Source organism: Coregonus lavaretus, assembly GCF_964263955.1.
Source record: "Coregonus lavaretus genome assembly, chromosome: 13".
Classification (NCBI taxonomy): domain Eukaryota; kingdom Metazoa; phylum Chordata; class Actinopteri; order Salmoniformes; family Salmonidae; genus Coregonus; species Coregonus lavaretus.
The window spans coordinates 272629-293714 of NC_140000.1; the positions used below are offsets into that span (position 1 = coordinate 272629).

At 45.7% G+C, this 21086-nt stretch overlaps 1 protein-coding gene across 1 annotated transcript in view; it reads left to right on the forward strand.

Annotated features, from left to right (window-relative positions):
* Positions 1–19977, forward strand: part of LOC311140401 (transmembrane protein 65-like) — a 55004-nt gene extending 35027 nt beyond the window's left edge. The window contains exons 6-8 of the mRNA XM_084175439.1: positions 4143–4185; positions 15354–15459; positions 17679–19977. Of these exons, the coding sequence (XP_084031565.1) occupies positions 4143–4185; positions 15354–15459; positions 17679–17792 (263 nt within the window). The 3' untranslated portion in view covers positions 17793–19977. The remainder of the gene's footprint in view (positions 1–4142; positions 4186–15353; positions 15460–17678) is intronic.
* Positions 19978–21086: the final 1109 nt, after the last annotated feature.

Here is a 21086-nt window from a genome sequence, read left to right on the forward strand (position 1 = left end):
AGGAACGAGACTCTAACCCGGACGCTTATAAGAAATCCCGCTATGACCTCCGACGAACCATCAAACAGGCAAAGAGTCAATACAGGTCTAAGATTGAATCATACTACACTGGCTCTGACGCTCGTCGGATGTGGCAGGGCTTGAAAACTATTACAGACTACAAAGGGAAGCACAGCCGCGAGCTGCCCAGTGACACAAGCCTACCAGACGAGCTAAACCACTTCTATGCTCGCTTCGAGGCAAGCAACACTGAAGCATGCATGAGAGCACCAGCTGTTCCGGACGACTATGTGATCACGCTCTCCGTAGCCGATGTGAGTAAGACTTTTAAGCAGGTCAACATTCACAAGGCCGCAGGGCCAGACGGATTACCAGGACGTGTACTCCGAGCATGTGCTGACCAACTGGCAAGTGTCTTCACTGACATTTTCAACATGTCCCTGACTGAGTCTGTAATACCAACATGTTTCAAGCAGACCACCATAGTCCCCGTGCCCAAGAACTCTAAGATAACCTGCCTAAATGACTACCGACCCGTGGCACTGACGTCTGTAGCCATGAAGTGCTTTGAAAGACTGGTCATGGCTCACATCAACAGCATAATCCCAGAAACCCTAGACCCACTCCAATTTGCATACCGCCCCAACAGATCCACAGATGATGCAATCTCTATCGCACTCCACACTGCCCTTTCCCACCTGGACAAGAGGAACACCTACGTGAGAATGCTATTCATTGACTACAGCTCAGCATTCAACACCATAGTGCCCTCAAAGCTCATCACTAAGCTAAGGATCCTGGGACTAAACACCTCCCTCTGCAACTGGATCCTGGACTTCCTGACGGGCCGCCCCCAGGTGGTAAGGGTAGGTAACAACACATCTGCCACACTGATCCTCAACACGGGGGCCCCTCAGGGGTGCGTGCTCAGTCCCCTCCTGTACTCTCTGTTCACCCATGACTGCATGGCCAGGCACGACTCCAACACCATCATTAAGTTTGCCGACGACACAACAGTGGTAGGCCTGATCACCGACAACGATGAGACAGCCTATAGGGAGGAGGTCAGAGATCTGGCCGTGTGGTGCCAGGACAACAACCTCTCCCTCAACGTGACCAAGACAAAGGAGATGATTGTGGACTACAGGAAAAAAAAGAGGACTGAGCACGCCCCCATTCTCATCGACGGGGCTGTAGTGGAACAGGTTGAGAGCTTCAAGTTCCTTGGTGTCCACATCACCAACGAACTATCATGGTCCAAACACACCAAGACAGTCGTGAAGAGGGCACGACAAAGCCTATTCCCCCTCAGGAGACTAAAAAGATTTGGCATGGGTCCTCAGATCCTCAAAAAATTCTACAGCTGCACCATCGAGAGCATCCTGACTGGTTGCATCACCGCCTGGTATGGCAACTGCTTGGCCTCTGACCGCAAGGCACTACAGAGGGTAGTGCGTACGGCCCAGTACATCACTGGGGCAAAGCTCCCTGCCATCCAGGACCTCTATACCAGGCGGTGTCAGAGGAAGGCCCTCAAAATTGTCAAAGACTCCAGTCACCCTAGTCATAGACTGTTCTCTCTGCTACCGCACGGCAAGCGGTACCGGAGTGCCAAGTCTAGGTCCAAAAGACTTCTCAACAGCTTCTACCCCCAAGCCATAAGACTCCTGAACAGCTAATCATGGCTACCCGGACTATTTGCACTGCCCCCCCACCCCATCCTTTTTACGCTGCTGCTACTCTGTTAAGTATTTATGCATAGTCACTTTAACTCTACCCACATGTACATATTACCTCAACTAGCCGGTGCCCCCGCACATTGACTATGCAACGGTACCCCCCTGTATATATAGCCTCCCTACTGTCACTTTATTCTATTGTATATATAGCCTCCCTACTGTCACTTTATTTTTTACTTCTGCTCTTTTTTTTCTCAACACTTTTTTGTTGTTGTTTTATTCTTACTTTTTTTGTTTAAAATAAATGCACTGTTGGTTAAGGGCTGTAAGTAAGCATTTCACTGTAATGTCTGCACCTGTTGTATTCGGCGCATGTGACCAATAAAATTTGATTTGATTTGATTTGAAGACCCTGGGGCTGCAATAAGTTACAAGCAGCTGACCTTAAAACAGTTGTAATTACATTGGTCCTGCTCTCTCTCCTCTAATAAAGATTGACTATCTTCACAATTAGTTTTAGATTCAGACTAACTGCACTCTTAGAAAAAGGGTTCCAAAAGTGTTCTTCGGCTGTCCCCATAGGCAAACCATTTTTGGTTCCAGGTAGAACTCTTTTGGGTTCCATATAGAACTCTCTGTATAAAGGGTTCTACATGGAACTCAAAAGGTTTCTACCTGGAACCAAAAAGGGTATTTCAAAGGGTTCTCCTATTGGGACAGCCGAATAAACTTTTAGGTTCTAGATCCTTTTTTGGTTCTTAATCTTCAACACAGCGTTTTTGTTATGGGCCATTTTAATTTGACATTCAGTAATTATTTTGTGTTTGATAAAGAAATGCATAGATTGATGTATTAACATGGGGATATGTTAACATTAAACAGACCCCTGTCCCTCACAGCCTATATGACTCCTGAATGACCCTGCGTTGCCATGACATTCAGGTCAATGACCAATGATTGATTGTTTCAGACCAACATCAGTCACAGTAAAACACATCAGCCCTGTGGACCATGATCCTGATTCTGTCTCTCTCAGTCTCTGGGGAGGCTGTCATGCTCTGACAAGGTCTGATTTGTAGGTGAAGTGTTCAGAGACTGTTTTCAGCATCAAACAAGCACGAAGAGCACATTAGATCCATTAACAAACCAGCTGTACAGTAATTCACATTTAGCTCTGTTGCATCTCATTTACGATGATTTTCTCTCTGTATTAGTTCAGATTCATTCTGTCTAATAGTGACACAGCCAGCTGTCTAATGATGAGTCAGAGACACAGCCTGCTGTTTAATGATGAGTCAGAGACACAGCCTGCTGTCTAATGATGAGTCAGAGACACAGCCTGCTGTCTAATGATGAGTCAGAGACACAGCCTGCTGTTTAATGATGAGTCAGAGACACAGCCTACTGTCTAATGATGAGTCAGAGACACAGCCTGCTGTTTAATGATGAGTCAGAGACACAGCCTGCTGTCTAATGATGAGTCAGAGACACAGCCTGCTGTCTAATGATGAGTCAGAGACACAGCCTGCTGTCTAATGATGAGTCAGAGACACAGCCTGCTGTCTAATGATGAGTCAGAGACACAGCCTGCTGTCTAATGATGAGTCAGAGACACAGCCTACTGTCTAATGATGAGTCAGAGACACAGCCTACTGTCTAATGATGAGTCAGAGACAGAGCCTGCTGTCTAATGATGAGTCAGAGACAGAGCCTGCTGTCTAATGATGAGTCAGAGACACAGCCTGCTGTCTAATGATGAGTCAGAGACACAGCCTGCTGTCTAATGATGAGTCAGAGACACAGCCTGCTGTTTATTGATGAGTCAGAGACACAGCCTGATGTCTAATGATGAGTCAGAGACACAGCCTGCTGTTTAATGATGAGTCAGAGACACAGCCTGCTGTCTAATGATGAGTCAGAGACACAGCCTGATGTCTAATGATGAGTCAGAGACACAGCCTGCTGTCTAATGATGAGTCAGAGACACAGCCTGATGTCTAATGATGAGTCAGAGACACAGCCTGCTGTCTAATGATGAGTCAGAGACACAGCCTGCTGTCTAATGATGAGTCAGAGACACAGCTTGCTGTCTAATGATGAGTCAGAGACACAGCCTGCTGTCTAATGATGAGTCAGAGACACAGCCTGCTGTCTAATGATGAGTCAGAGACACAGCCTCCCTCCCTCCCTGCTGGCTGCTCTATGGCTGACCTCTTACAAAGCACCCAATTCTATTAAAATCAGTCAGGTGTGAAAAGAGGCTTGTTTGGTTCGCACACCTTATCTTGCTCCAGGAGCATGGGGAGAAATAACTCAACACACGACGATTAAACGCCAACTCTATGACGTGTTTGTGTGCTTAATGGATCTCATTGGAGCATACAAGTACCTCTGACCTCTGACATCATCAACAAGTCCTTCACCAAGGCAGAACCATGACCTTCCTCTCTTCTCTCTCTGCAGCTGCTGCCCTGGGGAACCTTGTGTCGGACCTGGCTGGACTCGGGTAAGAAAAAGCTGATCAAACCAATCGTCTGTTAGGGCTGATACAGTCCCTGGTGGGGTCCTATTGCAGTCGCACTGTGTACAGTCCCTGGTAGGGTCCTATTGCAGTCTCACTGTGTACAGTCCCTGGTGGCGTCCTGTTGCAGTCTCACTGTGTACAGTCCCTGGTGGGGTCCTATTGCAGTCGCACTGTGTACAGTCCCTGGTGGCGTCCTATTGCAGTCTCACTGTGTACAGTCCCTGGTGGCATCCTGTTGCAGTCTCACTGTGTACAGTCACTGGTGGGGTCCTATTGCAGTCTCACTGTGTACAGTCCCTGGTGGCGTACTGTTGCAGTCTCACTGTGTACAGTCCCTGGTGGCGTCCTATTGCAGTCTCACTGTGTACAGTCCCTGGTGGCGTCCTGTTGCAGTCTCACTGTGTACAGTCCCTGGTGGGGTCCTGTTGCAGTCTCACTGTGTACAGTCCCTGGTGGCGTCCTGTTGCAGTCTCACTGTGTACAGTCCCTGGTGGGGTCCTGTTGCAGTCTCACTGTGTACAGTCCCTGGTGGCGTCCTGTTGCAGTCTCACTGTGTACAGTCCCTGGTGGCGTCCTGTTGCAGTCTCACTGTGTACAGTCCCTGGTGGGGTCCTATTGCAGTCTCACTGTGTACAGTCCCTGGTGGCGTCCTGTTGCAGTCTCACTGTGTACAGTCCCTGGTGGCGTCCTGTTGCAGTCTCACTGTGTACAGTCCCTGGTGGCGTCCTGTTGCAGTCTCACTGTGTACAGTCCCTGGTGGCGTCCTGTTGCAGTCTCACTGTGTACAGTCCCTGGTGGCGTCCTATTGCAGTCTCACTGTGCAGTATGTATCTCAGAAGATTGCTACAGTACTAATGTGGTTTCTGAGAACTCTCCAGACTTCTCCAAGCATTGTGAGAACTGATTATTTGCGGTGCGCAACTGAAAAAAAGACTACGTGGAATGCACCCAATGAGCTTACAGGCAAACAGCAAACCTCAGGCTGAAACTGGAGAGAGGCTACTGATGTCCTCTAACCTGACGTCTCTCCTGTGTCTGTACTTTGACAGCACATCAGCATAATGGAGAAGAGCTGTTCTATAATCTCAGTAAATACTGTCAAAAGACCAGTCAGTTTCCATACCAGGACCGTTAGACTCTGAAGTGTCAGTCTTGACCAGTTTCCATACCAGGACCGTTAGACTCTGAAGTGTCAGTCTTGACCAGTTTCCATACCAGGACCGTTAGACTCTGAAGTGTCAGTCTTGACCAGTTTCCATACCAGGACCGTTAGACTCTGAAGTGTCAGTCTTGACCAGTTTCCATACCAGGACCGTTAGACTCTGAAGTGTCAGTCTTGACCAGTTTCCATACCAGGACCATTAGACTCTGAAGTGTCAGTCTTGACCAGTTTCCATACCAGGACCATTAGACTCTGAAGTGTCAGTCTTGACCAGTTTCCATACCAGGACCATTAGACTCTGAAGTGTCAGTCTTGACCAGTTTCCATACCAGGACCATTAGACTGAAGTGTCAGTCTTGACCAGTTTCCATACCAGGACCGTTAGACTCTGAAGTGTCAGTCTTGACCAGTTTCCATACCAGGACCATTAGACTCTGAAGTGTCAGTCTTGACCAGTTTCCATACCAGGACCGTTAGACTGAAGTGTCAGTCTTGACCAGTTTCCATACCAGGACCATTAGACTCTGAAGTGTCAGTCTTGACCAGTTTCCATACCAGGACCATTAGACTGAAGTGTCAGTCTTGACCAGTTTCCATACCAGGACCGTTAGACTCTGAAGTGTCAATCTTGACCAGTTTCCATACCAGGACCATTAGACTCTGAAGTGTCAGTCTTGACCAGTTTCCATACCAGGACCGTTAGACTCTGAAGTGTCAGTCTTGACCAGTTTCCATACCAGGACCATTAGACTGAAGTGTCAGTCTTGACCAGTTTACACTACCAGGACCGTTAGACTCTGAAGTGTCAGTCTTGACCAGTTTCCATACCACGACCATCAGACTGAAGTGTCAGTCTTTGGGCAAAAAAGGCCCTGGGTAGCGCTTTTTAGTGTGAGCTGCACCTGGGGAGGATATCTCAATGCTCTGGAGGCAGTTGCTGCAGAGTGCTTGGCTTGAGCTAATGTCCTCTCATAGTATCTGTGTTACACCATCTGGTTTAAACTGTCATTTATTGTCACTGTCTCAGTGCAAGAGCCTCCAACATCATCACAGACTAATGTTAAAACCACTGTAACAGAAACTGTTAGACTGAGTGCTTGAGCTAATGTCCTGTCATTGTCCCTGTTTTTCAAGGACAGCGATAAAGTTAGCAATAGCACAAACTGATCTGGGACCAGGCTAGAACAGATCTGGGACCAGGCTAGAACAGATCTGGGACCAGGCTAGAGCAGATCTGGGACCAGGCTAGAACAGATCTGGGACCAGGCTAGAGCAGATCTGGGACCAGGCTAGAACAGATCTGGGACCAGGCTAGAACAGATCTGGGACCAGGCTAGAGCAGATCTGGGACCAGGCTAGAGCAGATCTGGGACCAGGCTAGAACAGATCTGGGACCAGGCTAGAACAGATCTGGGACCAGGCTAGAGCAGATCTGGGACCAGGCTAGAACAGATCTGGGACCAGGCTAGAACAGATCTGGGACCAGGCTAGAACAGATCTGGGACCAGGCTAGAGCAGATCTGGGACCAGGCTAGAGCAGATCTGGGACCAGCCTAGAGCTAAGCTACTGTAACTAAATGTTTCCAATTGGCCTTGTTGTCAGCATAATGTGGATTATAGAATAACTGTTTTTTTTGGTATTCTCTGCAGTCCTTTTTCTATGACTGTGCCAGAGAGGATGTTTGATTTCCCAGATGTCATATAATCTGCTGCTGTCTCTTTCTGAAGTCTGTAATTTGATGTATGAATCATTTTAACAGCAGTCAGCTGCTGTGGCTGTGGCCGTGGCTCCAGTATCTCCTCTGTTAGCTTGGCTTGAGCTGTGTCTCCAGCATCTCCTCTGTTAGCTTGGCTTGAGCTGTGGCTCCAGCGTCTCCTCTGTAAGCTTGGTTTGAGCTGTGGCTCCAGTATCTCTTCTGTTAGCTTGGTTTGAGCTGTGGCTCCAGCATCTCATCTGTTAGCTTGGTTTGAGCTGTTTCTCCAGCCTCTCTACTGTTAGCTTGGTTTGAGCTGTGGCTCCAGCATCTCCTCTGTTAGCTTGGTTTGAGCTGTGGCTCCAGCCTATCTACTGTTAGCTTGGTTTGAGCTGTGGCTCCAGCATCTCCTTTGTTAGCTTGGTTTGCACACTATGAACATCTCATCATTCAGTTAAACATTTAAAGTTACCCTCAGGTACATTTCAGTACATTTCATCATTTTGGTGGCAGACCTAGGTTTACTGTATGTTTCTACTGTTTTGGATGTTGACACATTTGAAGAAGTTGACCAGTAGAACATGAAGAGGTCACTCTGACTTACAGCTTGGCCTCACTGTCCCCAGTGTTTAGCCAGGGAACACATACTCAGCTCTGTCCCCAGTGTTTAGCCAGGTAACACCTACTCAGCTCTGTCCCCAGTGTTTAGCCAGGGAACACCTACTCAGCTCTGTCCCCAGTGTTTAGCCAGGTAACACCTACTCAGCTCTGTCCCCAGTGTTTAGCCAGGTAACACCTACTCAGCTCTGTCCCCAGTGTTTAGCCAGGTAACACCTACTCAGCTCTGTCCCCAGTGTTTAGCCAGGTAACACCTACTCAGCTCTGTCCTCAGTGTTTAGCCAGGTAACACCTACTCAGCTCTATCCCCAGTGTTTAGCCAGGTAACACCTACTCAGCTCTGTCCCCAGTGGTTAGCCAGGTAACACCTACTCAGCTCTGTCCCCAGTGTTTAGCCAGGTAACACCTACTCAGCTCTGTCCCCAGTGGTTAGCCAGGTAACACCTACTCAGCTCTGTCCCCAGTGTTTAGCCAGGTAACACCTACTCAGCTCTGTCCCCAGTGGTTAGCCAGGTAACACCTACTCAGCTCTGTCCCCAGTGTTTAGCCAGGTAACACCTACTCAGCACTGTCCCCAGTGTTTAGCCAGGTAACACCTACTCAGCTCTGTCCCCAGTGTTTAGCCAGGTAACACCTACTCAGCTCTGTCCCCAGTGGTTAGCCAGGTAACACCTACTCAGCTCTGTCCCCAGTGTTTAGACAGGTAACACCTACTCAGCTCTTTCCTCAGTGTTTAGCCAGGTAACACCTACTCAGCTCTGTCCCCAGTGTTTAGCCAGGTAACACCTACTCCTCACTGTCCCCAGTGTTTAGCCAGGTAACATTTACTCAGCGCTGTCCCCGGTGTTTAGCCAGGTAACACCTACTCAGCTCTGTCTCCAGTGTTTAGCCAGGTAACACCTACTCCTCACTGTCCCCAGTGTTTAGCCAGGTAACATCTACTCATCGCTGTCCCCATTGTTTAGCCAGGTAACACCTACTCAGCTCTGTCCCCAGTGTTTAGCCAGGTAACACCTACTCAGCTCTGTCCCCAGTGTTTAGCCAGGTAACACCTACTCAGCTCTGTCCAGAGTGTTTAGCCAGGTAACATCTACTCCTCACTGGCCCCAGTGTTTAGCCAGGTAACACCTACTCATCACTGTTCCCAGTGTTTGGCCAGGTAACACCTACTCAGCTCTGTCCCCAGTGTTTAGCCAGGTAACACCTACTCAGCTCTGTCCCCAGTGTTTAGCCAGGTAACACCTACTCAGCTCTGTCCCCAGTGTTTAGCCAGGTAACACCTACTCAGCTCTGTCCCCAGTGTTTAGCCAGGTAACACCTACTCAGCTTTGTCCCCAGTGTTTAGCCAGGTAACACCTACTCAGCTCTGTCCCCAGTGTTTAGCCAGGTAACACCTACTCAGCTTTGTCCCCAGTGTTTAGCCAGGTAACACCTACTCAGCTCTGTCCCCAGTGTTTAGCCAGGTAACACCTACTCAGCACTGTCCCCAGTGTTTAGCCAGGTAACACCTACTCAGCTCTGCCCCCAGTGTTTAGCCAGGTAACACCTACTCAGCTCTGTCCCCAGTGTTTAGCCAGGTAACACCTACTCAGCTCTGTCCCCAGTGTTTAGCCAGGTAACACCTACTCAGCTCTGCCCCCAGTGTTTAGCCAGGTAACACCTACTCAGCTCTGCCCCCAGTGTTTAGCCAGGTAACACCTACTCAGCTCTTCCCTCTACTGGCAATAAGGTTAACACACTAGAGCGTCATTCCCCGTTATAGCAGCATCTCTCCCAACATACTGTATGTTGGTTTACATTGTGTCCATAATGGTCTATGTAATCAAGTAATCTTACACCTAACAAATAGTCATTTCTGTCAGATTATCACTGTATATCTATCATGTACGTAATGTAGATGTCGATCTATGTAATAGTTGTCTAACTGACATCTGGCGAATTATGCCATTCTGTCAGATTATGCTCATTTATTGTCTTACCTGACAAAGGGTGGTCTTTACAAATCCTTTCTTTCTCCACTAGAATCAGTTCATACAGTAATGAGGAGCATATATCTCCCACTGTGTCTAACTGTCTAATGATCAAACCATCTCATTAAGCCTGTGTACTAGGCCTACTCACTGTATCACAACCATTATGCTATCATCATCATCTGCTGTCAGGGAAGCTGTTTGCTCAGCAGAGCACAGTGGTGCTTGTTAGTTTATCCCGGTGTATCTGCAGTGACCTGTGGGGTATTGGTTTCTATTGGTTCTGCTGGAGTGAAGACATTCCCCTGACTGAATTTAAACAGATAATTTGGTCCCTCTCCCTGACTGTGCATCCAGCCTGTGGATGATTGAGTTGCTGTAGTCCAGGGGTAGGCAACTAGATTCTGCCGCTGGACGATTTTTGTAACATAGTTATAATAATTTGTACACTGCAAATTGACCACAACTCAAAAAAGAGATTGTATTTGAAATAACAATAATTTCTTACCTTGATTACATTGAGACACGATGACGTCTCTTTTTAAATTTGTTTTACTAAAACTTTGTGGGGCCCAAATAAATCACTCACGGGCTGTTTTTTGCCTGCAGGCCTCCTATTGCCGACTCCTGCTCTAGGCTGTAGACCTATCAGTGATGATCCCTCATAGGGACACTTCTCTATTGGTTCTCTATGATTGGTTGGGACCAGACTGAATTGGCCAATGTGGGAGTACATTCCCATGGCTTCATCCCAAGTGGTACAGACAGACGGCTGGGTCTGAAATGTTGCCTCTATGAGCCATTCTGGGTCAGACAAGACTTACTTACTTACTTTTGACCACTTTATAGGGAGTAGTGTAATTTCAGGATGCTTCTCATGTTCCTGAGCCATCTGTGCCACTGCTCTGTCTGGCACTCAGTTGGCATCATAATGGAGTTAACTGCTCTGTCTGGCACTCAGTTGGCATCATAATGGAGTTAACTGCTCTGTCTGGCACTCAAGTGGCATCATAATGGAGTTAACTTCTCTGTCTGGAACTCAGTTGGCATCATAATGGGGTTAACTTCTCTGTCTGGCACTCAGTTGGCATCATAATGGAGTTAACTGCTATGTCTGGCACTCAAGTGGCATCATAATGGAGTTAATGTCTCTGTCTGGCACTCAGTTGGCATCATAATGGAGTTAACTGCTCTGTCTGGCACTCAGTTGGCATCATAATGGAGTTAACTGCTCTGTCTGGCACTCAAGTGGCATCATAATGGAGTTAACTTCTCTGTCTGGCACTCAAGTGGCATCATAATGGAGTTAACTACTCTGTCTGGCACTCAGTTGGCATCATAATAGAGTTAACTGCTCTGTCTGGCACGCAGTTGGCATCATAATGGAGTTAACTGCTCTGTCTGGCACTCAGTTGGCATCATAATAGAGTTAACTGCTCTGTCTGGCACTCAAGTGGCATCATAATGGAGTTAACTTCTCTGTCTGGCACTCAGTTGGCATCATAATGGGGTTAACTTCTCTGTCTGGCACTCAGTTGGCATCATAATGGAGTTAACTGCTATGTCTGGCACTCAAGTGGCATCATAATGGAGTTAATGTCTCTGTCTGGCACTCAGTTGGCATCATAATGGAGTTAACTGCTCTGTCTGGCACTCAGTTGGCATCATAATGGAGTTAACTGCTCTGTCTGGCACTCAAGTGGCATCATAATGGAGTTAACTTCTCTGTCTGGCACTCAAGTGGCATCATAATGGAGTTAACTACTCTGTCTGGCACTCAGTTGGCATCATAATGGAGTTAACTGCTCTGTCTGTCACTCAGTTGGCATCATAATGGAGTTAACTGCTCTGTCTGGCACTCAGTTGGCATCATAATGGAGTTAACTGCTCTGTCTGGCACTCAAGTGGCATCATAATGGAGTTAACTGCTCTGTCTGGCACTCAGTTGGCATCATAATGGAGTTAACGTCTCTGTCTGGCACTCAGTTGGCATCATAATGGAGTTAACTGCTCTGTCTGGCACTCAGTTGGCATCATAATGGAGTTAACTGCTCTGTCTGGCACTCAGTTGGCATCATAATGGAGTTAACTGCTCTGTCTGGCACTCAGTTGGCATCATAATGGAGTTAACTGCTCTGTCTGGCACTCAAGTGGCATCAAAATGGAGTTAACTTCGCTGTCTGGCACTCAGTTGGTATCATAATGGAGTTAACTTCTCTGTCTGGCACTCAGTTGGCATCATAATGGAGTTAACTGCTATGTCTGGCACTCAAGTGGCATCATAATGGAGTTAATGTCTCTGTCTGGCACTCAGTTGGCATCATAATGGAGTTAACTGCTCTGTCTGGCACTCAGTTGGCATCATAATGGAGTTAACTGCTCTGTCTGGCACTCAAGTGGCATCATAATGGAGTTAACTTCTCTGTCTGGCACTCAAGTGGCATCATAATGGAGTTAACTACTCTGTCTGGCACTCAGTTGGCATCATAATGGAGTTAACTGCTCTGTCTGTCACTCAGTTGGCATCATAATGGAGTTAACTGCTCTGTCTGGCACTCAGTTGGCATCATAATGGAGTTAACTGCTCTGTCTGGCACTCAAGTGGCATCATAATGGAGTTAACTGCTCTGTCTGGCACTCAGTTGGCATCATAATGGAGTTAACGTCTCTGTCTGGCACTCAGTTGGCATCATAATGGAGTTAACTGCTCTGTCTGGCACTCAGTTGGCATCATAATGGAGTTAACTGCTCTGTCTGGCACTCAGTTGGCATCATAATGGAGTTAACTGCTCTGTCTGGCACTCAGTTGGCATCATAATGGAGTTAACTGCTCTGTCTGGCACTCAAGTGGCATCAAAATGGAGTTAACTTCGCTGTCTGGCACTCAGTTGGTATCATAATGGAGTTAACTTCTCTGTCTGGCACTCAGTTGGCATCATAATGGAGTTAACTTCTCTGTCTGGCACTCAAGTGGCATCATAATGGAGTTAACTTCTCTGTCTGGCACTCAGTTGGCATCATAATGGAGTTAACTGCTCTGCCTGGCACTCAGTTGGCATCATAATGGAGTTAACTGCTCTGTCTGGCACTCAAGTGGCATCATAATGGAGTTAACTGCTCTGTCTGGCACTCAGTTGGCATCATAATGGAGTTAACTGTTCTGTCTGGCACTCAGTTGGCATCATAATGGAGTTAACTTCTCTGTCTGGCACTCAGTTGGCATCATAATGGAGTTAACTGCTCTGTCTGGCACTCAAGTGGCATCATAATGGAGTTAACTATCTGTCTGGCACTCAGTTGGCATCATAATGGAGTTAACTTCTCTGTCTGGCACTCAGTTGGCATCATAATGGAGTTAACTGCTTTGTCTGGCACTCAAGTGGCATCATAATGGAGTTAACTGCTCTGTGTGGCACTCAGTTGGCATCATAATGGAGTTAACTTCTCTGTCTGGCACTCAGTTGGCATCATAATGGAGTTAATTGCTTTGTCTGGCACTCAAGTGGCATCATAATGGAGTTAACTTCTCTGTCTGGCACTCAGTTGGCATCATAATGGATTTAACTGCTCTGTCTGGCACTCAAGTGGCATCATAATGGAGTTAACCTCTCTGTCTGGCACTCAGTTGGCATCATAATGGAGTTAACTGCTCTGTCTGTCACTCAAGTGGCATCATAATGGAGTTAACTTCTCTGTCTGGCACTCAGTTGGCATCATAATGGAGTTAACTGCTCTGTCTGTCACTCAAGTGGCATCATAATGGAGTTAACTTCTCTGTCTGGCACTCAGTTGGCATCATAATGGAGTTAACTGCTCTGTCTGGCACTCAGTTGGCATCATAATGGAGTTAACTGCTCTGTCTGGCACTCAAGTGGCATCATAATGGAGTTAACTGCTCTGTCTGGCACTCAGTTGGCATCATAATGGAGTTAACTGCTCTGTCTGGCACTCAAGTGGCATCATAATGGAGTTAACTTCTCTGTCTGGCACTCAGTTGGCATCATAATGGAGTTAACTGTTCTGTCTGGCACTCAAGTGGCATCATAATGGAGATGGCATTTCAAATGTAGTGCACTATATAGGGAATAGGATGGCATTTCAAATGCAGCCCATGGCTACGTCTAAAATTGTACCCTGTATTCCCTATATAGTGCACTACTTTTGACCAGGGCCCATAGTGCTCTGGTCAAAAGTAGTGCACTACATAGGGAATAGGGTGTTACGGGCTCCCGAGTGGTCAGCGGTCTAAGGCACTGCATCTCAGTGCTTGAGGCGTCACTACAGACACCCTGGTTCGATTCCAGGCTGTATCACAACCGGCCGTGATTGGGAGTCCCATAGGGCGGCACACAATTGGCCTAGCGTCGTCCGGGTTTGGCCGGTGTAGGCCGTCATGGTAAATAAGAATTTGTTCTTAACTGACTTGCCTAGTTGAAAAAAATAAAATGACAGATGCAGTCCATGTTCCAGGGACGTCTGTACTCAACCTAAAGGCTGGCGGCCAGTGGGCATTGCATCTGAGGTGGTTTTAATCCATCAGATTAAGCACTGGCCCTGACAGGCTATGAAATATAGCTCCCCTAGGAGCAGAACGCTACGATAAGCACAACACTTTATTTATGGGCTATTTTAGTGCCTGGGTTTGATCAAGGCGAACAAAAAATACATTCAATTGGAAGAAATTATGGTGCACAATATGAGAATTTGTTTTCCATTGAATCATAGTTTCATCATCAGGCAACACATGCCCCTCACCGAGCGTCCTCACTAAATACATTTGACATTTTACATTTTGAGTCATTTAGCAGACGCTCTTATCCAGGGCGGCTTACAGTCAGTGCGTTCATCTTAAGACAGCGAGGTGAGAAAACCACATATCACAGTAATAGTAAGTACATTTTTCCTCGATAAAGAAGTTAGTCAGCAAAGTCAGTGTTAGTAGGAAAAGAGAATTACAATTTTTATATTTTTGTTAGTTTTTTTTATGGAGGGGTGAAGACCAAGATGTCTTATTTAAGATAGTCTTTGAAGAGGTAGGGTTTGAGATGTTTTCGGAAAGATGGGCAGGGACTCTGCTGTCCTAGCTTCAGGGGGAAGCTCATTCCACCATTGGGGTGCCAGGACAGAGAAGAGCTTGTGTTGAATAGCAGCATGTGTTTTGATTAATGTTGTTGGTAAAAAATATATATATATATTTTTTTTTATGATTCTATGTACAGATGTCTGTGTCAGAGGTTTGCTGCTTGAGTTAGGTTTGCTGCTTGAGTTATTACTGGTTGAGTTTGATATTTCCATGATTCGTATTATGGTAATTTTGTGTTACCCTATCACTCCTGCAATGAATGGGATCTTTCCGCTGGTGACCCCTTAAAGATCAGGACCTGTATTCATAAATTTCACTGTAGGAGTGATGATCTAGGATCAGTTTTGCCTTTTAGATCATAAAGAGGGGCGGAGCTGAACCTAGACCAGAACTCCTACTCTTAGATACTTTTTGATTCAAATCAAATCAAGTTTATTCATCACGTGCACAGGTTACAGCAGGTGTAAACGAGACAGTCAAATGCTTACTTGCCGCACTTCCTCAACAGTGCAGAATAATGTAAAATAGCAAAGCTAATCAATAGACAATAAGTAGATGAATATAAATTAAAAGAGTACAACAATTGCATTAAGGTATGTAACCATAGTATTTTCCTGTGTTAGCCTTGCAGGTTACGTGGAAGCCCTAGCCTGTCGTTGTGGGCTGGTGGGTCCAGACCTGAACCCCAAACAGGCTGACATGTGGCAGACGAGAGTTAGCACCCACACTGTGAGTATCTGTCTGTCTGTTTGCCTGTCTGCCTGCCTGCCTGCCTGTCTGCCTGCCTGCCTGCCTGCCTGCCTGTCTGTCTGTCTGCCTGTCTATCTGTCTGCCTGTCTGTCTGCCTGTCTGCCTGCCTGCCTGTCTGTCTGTCTGTCTGTCTGTCTGTCTGTCTGTCTGTCTGTCTGCCTGTCTGCCTCTCTGTCTGTATGTCTGTCTGTCTGTCTGTCTGTCTGTCTGTCTGTCTGTCTGTCTGTCTGTCTGTCTGTCTGTCTGCCTCTCTGTCTGCCTCTCTGTCTGTCTGTCTGTCTGTCTGTCTGTCTGTCTGTCTGTCTGTCTGTCTGTCTGTCTGTCTGTCTGCCTGCCTGCCTGCCTGCCTGCCTGCCTGCCTGCCTGCCTGCCTGCCTGCCTGTCTGTCTGTCTGTCTGTCTGTATGTCTGTATGTCTGTATGTCTGTCTGTCTGCCTGTCTCTCTCCTCTCTCTCTCTCTCTCTCTCAGTCCTCTCTGTGTAGCTTACTTACACTGTACCTGTTATGATGTGTTGTTCGGGCCTAGATCCAATCATATCAAGTGTTAACTGGCAATAGCCGACACCCGCATAGCTGATGTTTTGGCGATGTCGGAGGTGTAACTGCGTTGGAGCTGCTCTTAATCATTGTCTCAAAGCCACAACCCTCCCACTCGCATTAGAAGTTCAGAATGAGAAAGTGCTATATAGAAATAATGATGCTTAAATTGAAAATGAGCCTAATTGAAGTGTAAATTACATCTAAAATTCCAATGTTCAAAATTGTAAACAAGGCTTCATGGGATTTCTCTTAAAGTGACTCAGTGCAGCCAATGGCAATGTCCACTTTAGGTACACTACCAGTCCAAAGTTTGGACACACCTACTCATTCAAGGGTCTTTCTTTATTTTTACTATTTTATACATTGTAGAATAATAGTGAAGACATCAAAACTATGAAATAACACATATGGAATCATGTAGTAAACAAAAAAGTGTTAAACAAATCAGAATATATCTTATATTTGAGATTCTTCAAATAGCCACCATTTGCCTTGATGACAGCTTTGCACACTCTTGGCATTCTCTCAACCAGCTTCACTTGGAATGCTTTTCCAACAGTCTTGAAGGAGTTCCCACATATGCTGAGCACTTGTTGGCTGCTTTTCCTTCACTCTGCAGTCAGACTCTTCCCAAACCATCTCAATTGGGTTGAGGTCGGGGGATTGTGGAGACCAGGTCATCTGATGCAGCACTCCATCACTCTCCTCCTTGGTCAAATAGCCCTTAACTCTGTGTCTTCCATTCCTGTGGTGGTCCTCATGAGAGCAAGTTTCATCATAGCGCTTGATGGTTTTTGCGACTGCACTTGAAGAAACGTTCAAAGTTCTTGAAATGTTCTGGATTGACTGCCTTTCATGTCTTAAAGTAATGATGGACTGTCGTTTCTCTTTGCTTATTTGAGCTGTTCCCGCCATAATATGGACTTGGTCTTTTACCAAATAGGGCTATCTTCTGTATACCACCCCAACCTTGTCACAACACAACTGATTGGCTCAAACGCATTAAGAAGGAAAGAAATTCCACATATTAACTTTTAAGAAGGCACACCTGTTAATTGAAATGCATTCCAGGTGACTACCTCATGAAGCTGGTTGAGAGAATGCCAAGAGTGTGCAAAGCTGTCATCAAGACAAAGGGTGGCTATTTGAAGAATCTCAAATATAAAATATATTTTGATTTGTTTAACACTTTTTTGGTTACTACATGATTTCATTTGTGTTATTTCATAGTTTTGATGTCTTCACTATTATTCTACAATGTATAAAATAGTACAAATAAAGAAAAACCCTGGAATGAGTAAGTGTGTCCAAACTTTTGACTGGTACTGTATATGCCAGGAACCGCTTGTGGATTTGACACCTCTACCACTATGCAGATGTCGGCTAAAGCAGATCTGATTGAATAGAGCCCTAAGTCAGTCAGAAGTGGCCTACAGAATATGCTATTGGTTGTGCAACCATTTGACTGAAGACAGTATTTTTTCTGAATCCAGCAGTCAGGCTAATAAAAACCTTTAACTTTCCTTCACAGAGTCTCTCCGGTTTTTATTGGCCAAGAGTTCTGTGCAGGTTACATACTTGTAGCACTGCATATTGGTATTAATATTAGGCATCAGAGTAGTAATGTAATGTTGTCTCTTGTTTTGTTTTGGCTTCAGGGTAAAGCCATCGGAGTTGCCATCGGCTGCATCTTGGGGATGTTCCCTCTACTGTTCTTCAAAGATGAGATGAAGAAGAAAGAGGGTGAAAGGGAGGGAAAGATAGATCACTAACCTCCATCTCCACTGACAGCAGCAGCAGCAATTGAGACAACTTGACAGAAAGACTTAACTTTTCTGGAAGAGCGAGGACTTATCATTGGACTACTACTACTTCACAACCCAACTACTGCATAATGAATAACCTCAATCTGTTTCACCAGACAGACAGACCTTCCTAGGTAAACTAGATTACTAACACTACAGTGTAGGAAGCATGACTACCGTTGATGTCAATTGTTGATGTCAATGTCTTAAATAGTCCCTCCTGCAACATTCAAAAGTAGTATGAAGAAAAACAACAACAATGAAAAATACAAGTGGACCACTCTTCCAACCATGTTTTCTGCTGCTTCTTTGGTTTTGGTTTTGAGTTGATGCAACTTTTCTTTTTGAGTTGGTGTAATTTAGTCCTAATCAGTTAGAGGTGGCCAGGATGGACTCCTGGTGGACTACAGTCAATTCAGTTCAATTGAACTTCAATATCCCTCCAGGGGAAATTCCTGCAACATTTCGAGTAAGTAATCAACATGCTGTGGGCTTTTCTCTCTTTAGATTAAATGACAGTGTGAGGAGAGGGCAAGGCCAGCTACTTTAGCGAGATAGCACATTTCCAGAAAATATTCAGCCTTCAGTTAGTATGCTGGGGTTGCAACTTTCCTACTGGATTTAATTCCACCTTACTTTCCACTAGCTCTGCACTACAAAGCTGAAATATGACACGGCTCTTACGGCAGCTTCTAACAGTGACATCAAGAGTATCCATCCCTTTGTATTGGAGGATTTGGTCTTTGAGTTTGAGATGAGGAATTTGAGTGCTCTATGGAGCCTGTGTAACTTGGGAGAGTTTCATATTAGTTGTCCTCTTCCACAATGTGTCAGTTTTAGATGTTTGGGATAGTGTAGCCTCGGACACCCAGGCTTCGCTCACGATGTTCCAACAGTCGAGTCAATGAGACGAGATTTGGAAGGATGGTCCCTCGAGACGAGGCTTGTTTGGGGTCAGCGGTGTCACTCATTCCATGGCCGAGTGTCAGCTGGTTTATGTTATTTCCTTTCAACTTGTGTCCAATTAAGACCTAGACAACCAGGTGAGGGGAGTTCCTAACTAACCAATTAAGACCTAGACAACCAGGTGAGGGGAGTTCCTAACTAACCAATTAAGACCTAAACAACCAGGTGAGGGGAGTTCCTAACTAACCAATTAAGACTTAGACAACCAGGTGAGGGGAGTTCCTATCTAACCAATTAAGACCTAAACAACCATGTGAGGGGAGTTCCTAACTAATCAGTGACCTTAATCGATCAATCAAGTACAAACGAGGAGAATAAACCTGCAGACATTCAGCCCATAGAAATAGAATGGAACTAGTTTGACCTGTGCCATAGGTGGATAGCAGTAGTTTTATTGAGCACTGGGCACATAATCCTCCCACCAGTGGGCGTTGAGGAGCCAATTCACCCAAGCATGACTGTCTGTGTGCCTGTGTTTCAGGTCATACGTTGTGCCTTATCGACATGGCTGGCCATTGGTTGTGGAAACTCTCGTCATAACATGCATATGCCTGTAATCTAGTCTTTTATCTGGGTAAGGAGCAGTATATGGAAAGGAAGCCTACTCACAGCCACTAGAACTTTGTTGATCTCATATACACCAGGGTTCCCCATCTGGCAGGGGGATTTTATTTGGCCCCCCAAATGTTTTTATTGTTTACATTTACATTTTAGTCATTTAGCAGACGCTCTTATCCAGAGCGACTTACAGTTAGTGAGTGCATACATTTTCATACTGGCCCCCCTTGGGAAACGAACCCACAACCCTAGCGTTGCAAACGCCATGCTCTACCAACTGAGCTACAGGGAACTTTTGGACATAAAAGACTGTGAAAACACTAGCATATCAGCTCCAAGTTATTTTAAATTTGGAAATCTGTTCTAAAGTATTCCCACGCATAATAGAGAGAGATATGTGATCGTATACAAATGTAAGCAAGGTTTGAAATGATTACGTTTTAGTCAAATATTATATCTGTTTGGGATTCTTGTGGTCAATTTGCAATCTACAAATGATTTGTAATTATGTTCCGGCCCATTGACCATCTCTCAAGAAAAAATCAGCCCGCGGCTGAATCTAGTTGATGATCCTTGATATACACCCTTAATTACATTGCATTTGTCTGAATAAAATGCAGATTATTTTATGTTGATCAATCCGTTTTTCATTATCTTTTGAAAGATGTTATCTAGGCTAGTTGTAGGGTTTTTCATTGCTGTATTTCAACAGTAAAGTACCTAAGCTGAGACAGATAGTAAACACCTCCAGATGATCCAATTCATCTTGTGAGTCCCAGTAACCTCCACTAGCAGTACAGTCCCAGTAACCTCCACTAACAGTACAGTCCCATTAACCTCCACTAGCAGTACAGTCCCAGTAACCTCCTCTAACAGTACAGTCCCAGTAACCTCCACTAACAGTACAGTCCCAGTAACCTCCACTAGCAGTTCAGTCCCAGTAACCTCCACTAGCAGTACAGTCCCAGTAACCTCCACTAACAGTACAGTCCCAGTAACCTCCACTAGCAGTACAGTCCCAGTAACCTCCACTAGCAGTACAGTCCCAGTAACCTCCACTAACAGTACAGGGTCATCATCTGCCTGCCTTTCTATCTATGGTTTTGTCCCAAATGGCACCCTTTTCCCTATATAGTGTACTGCTTTTTTCCAGAGCCCTATGGTGATTAATAGTGATGTCTCATTCATTCACACTGAGGTGCCCTTACCTTCTCTCTCTTGCACTTTCTCTCCCTCTCTTTCTCTCCCTCTGTTTCTCTCTCTCTGTTTCTCTCTCTTTCTCTCTCCTTCTGTTTCTTTCTCTCTGCTTCTCTCTCTTTCTCTCTCCCTCTCTTTCTCTCCCTCTGTTTCTCTCTCTCTCCTTCTGTTTCTTTCTCTCTCATTCTCTCTCTTTCTCTCTCCCTCTCTTTCTCTCCCTCTGTTTCTCTCTCTCTGCTTCTCTCTCTTTCTCTCCCTCTCTTTGTCTTCCTCTGTTTCTCTCTCTCTCGCTTTCTGACAGCCTCCTTCAGAGATTATTAAAGCAGTTGTAGTATTCTGAGACAGACGGTACTGTCACGGTCGTCTACCATAGATGAGGACCAAGGCGCAGCGTTGCAGGCAAACATAATCTTTTATTAGATGATCACACGATCAAAACAACAAACGATACGTGACAGTTCACGGTCTAGCCTAAACAGACTTGAAACAAGATCCCACAAAACCAAATGGGAAACAGACAGTTTAAATATGGCTCCCAAT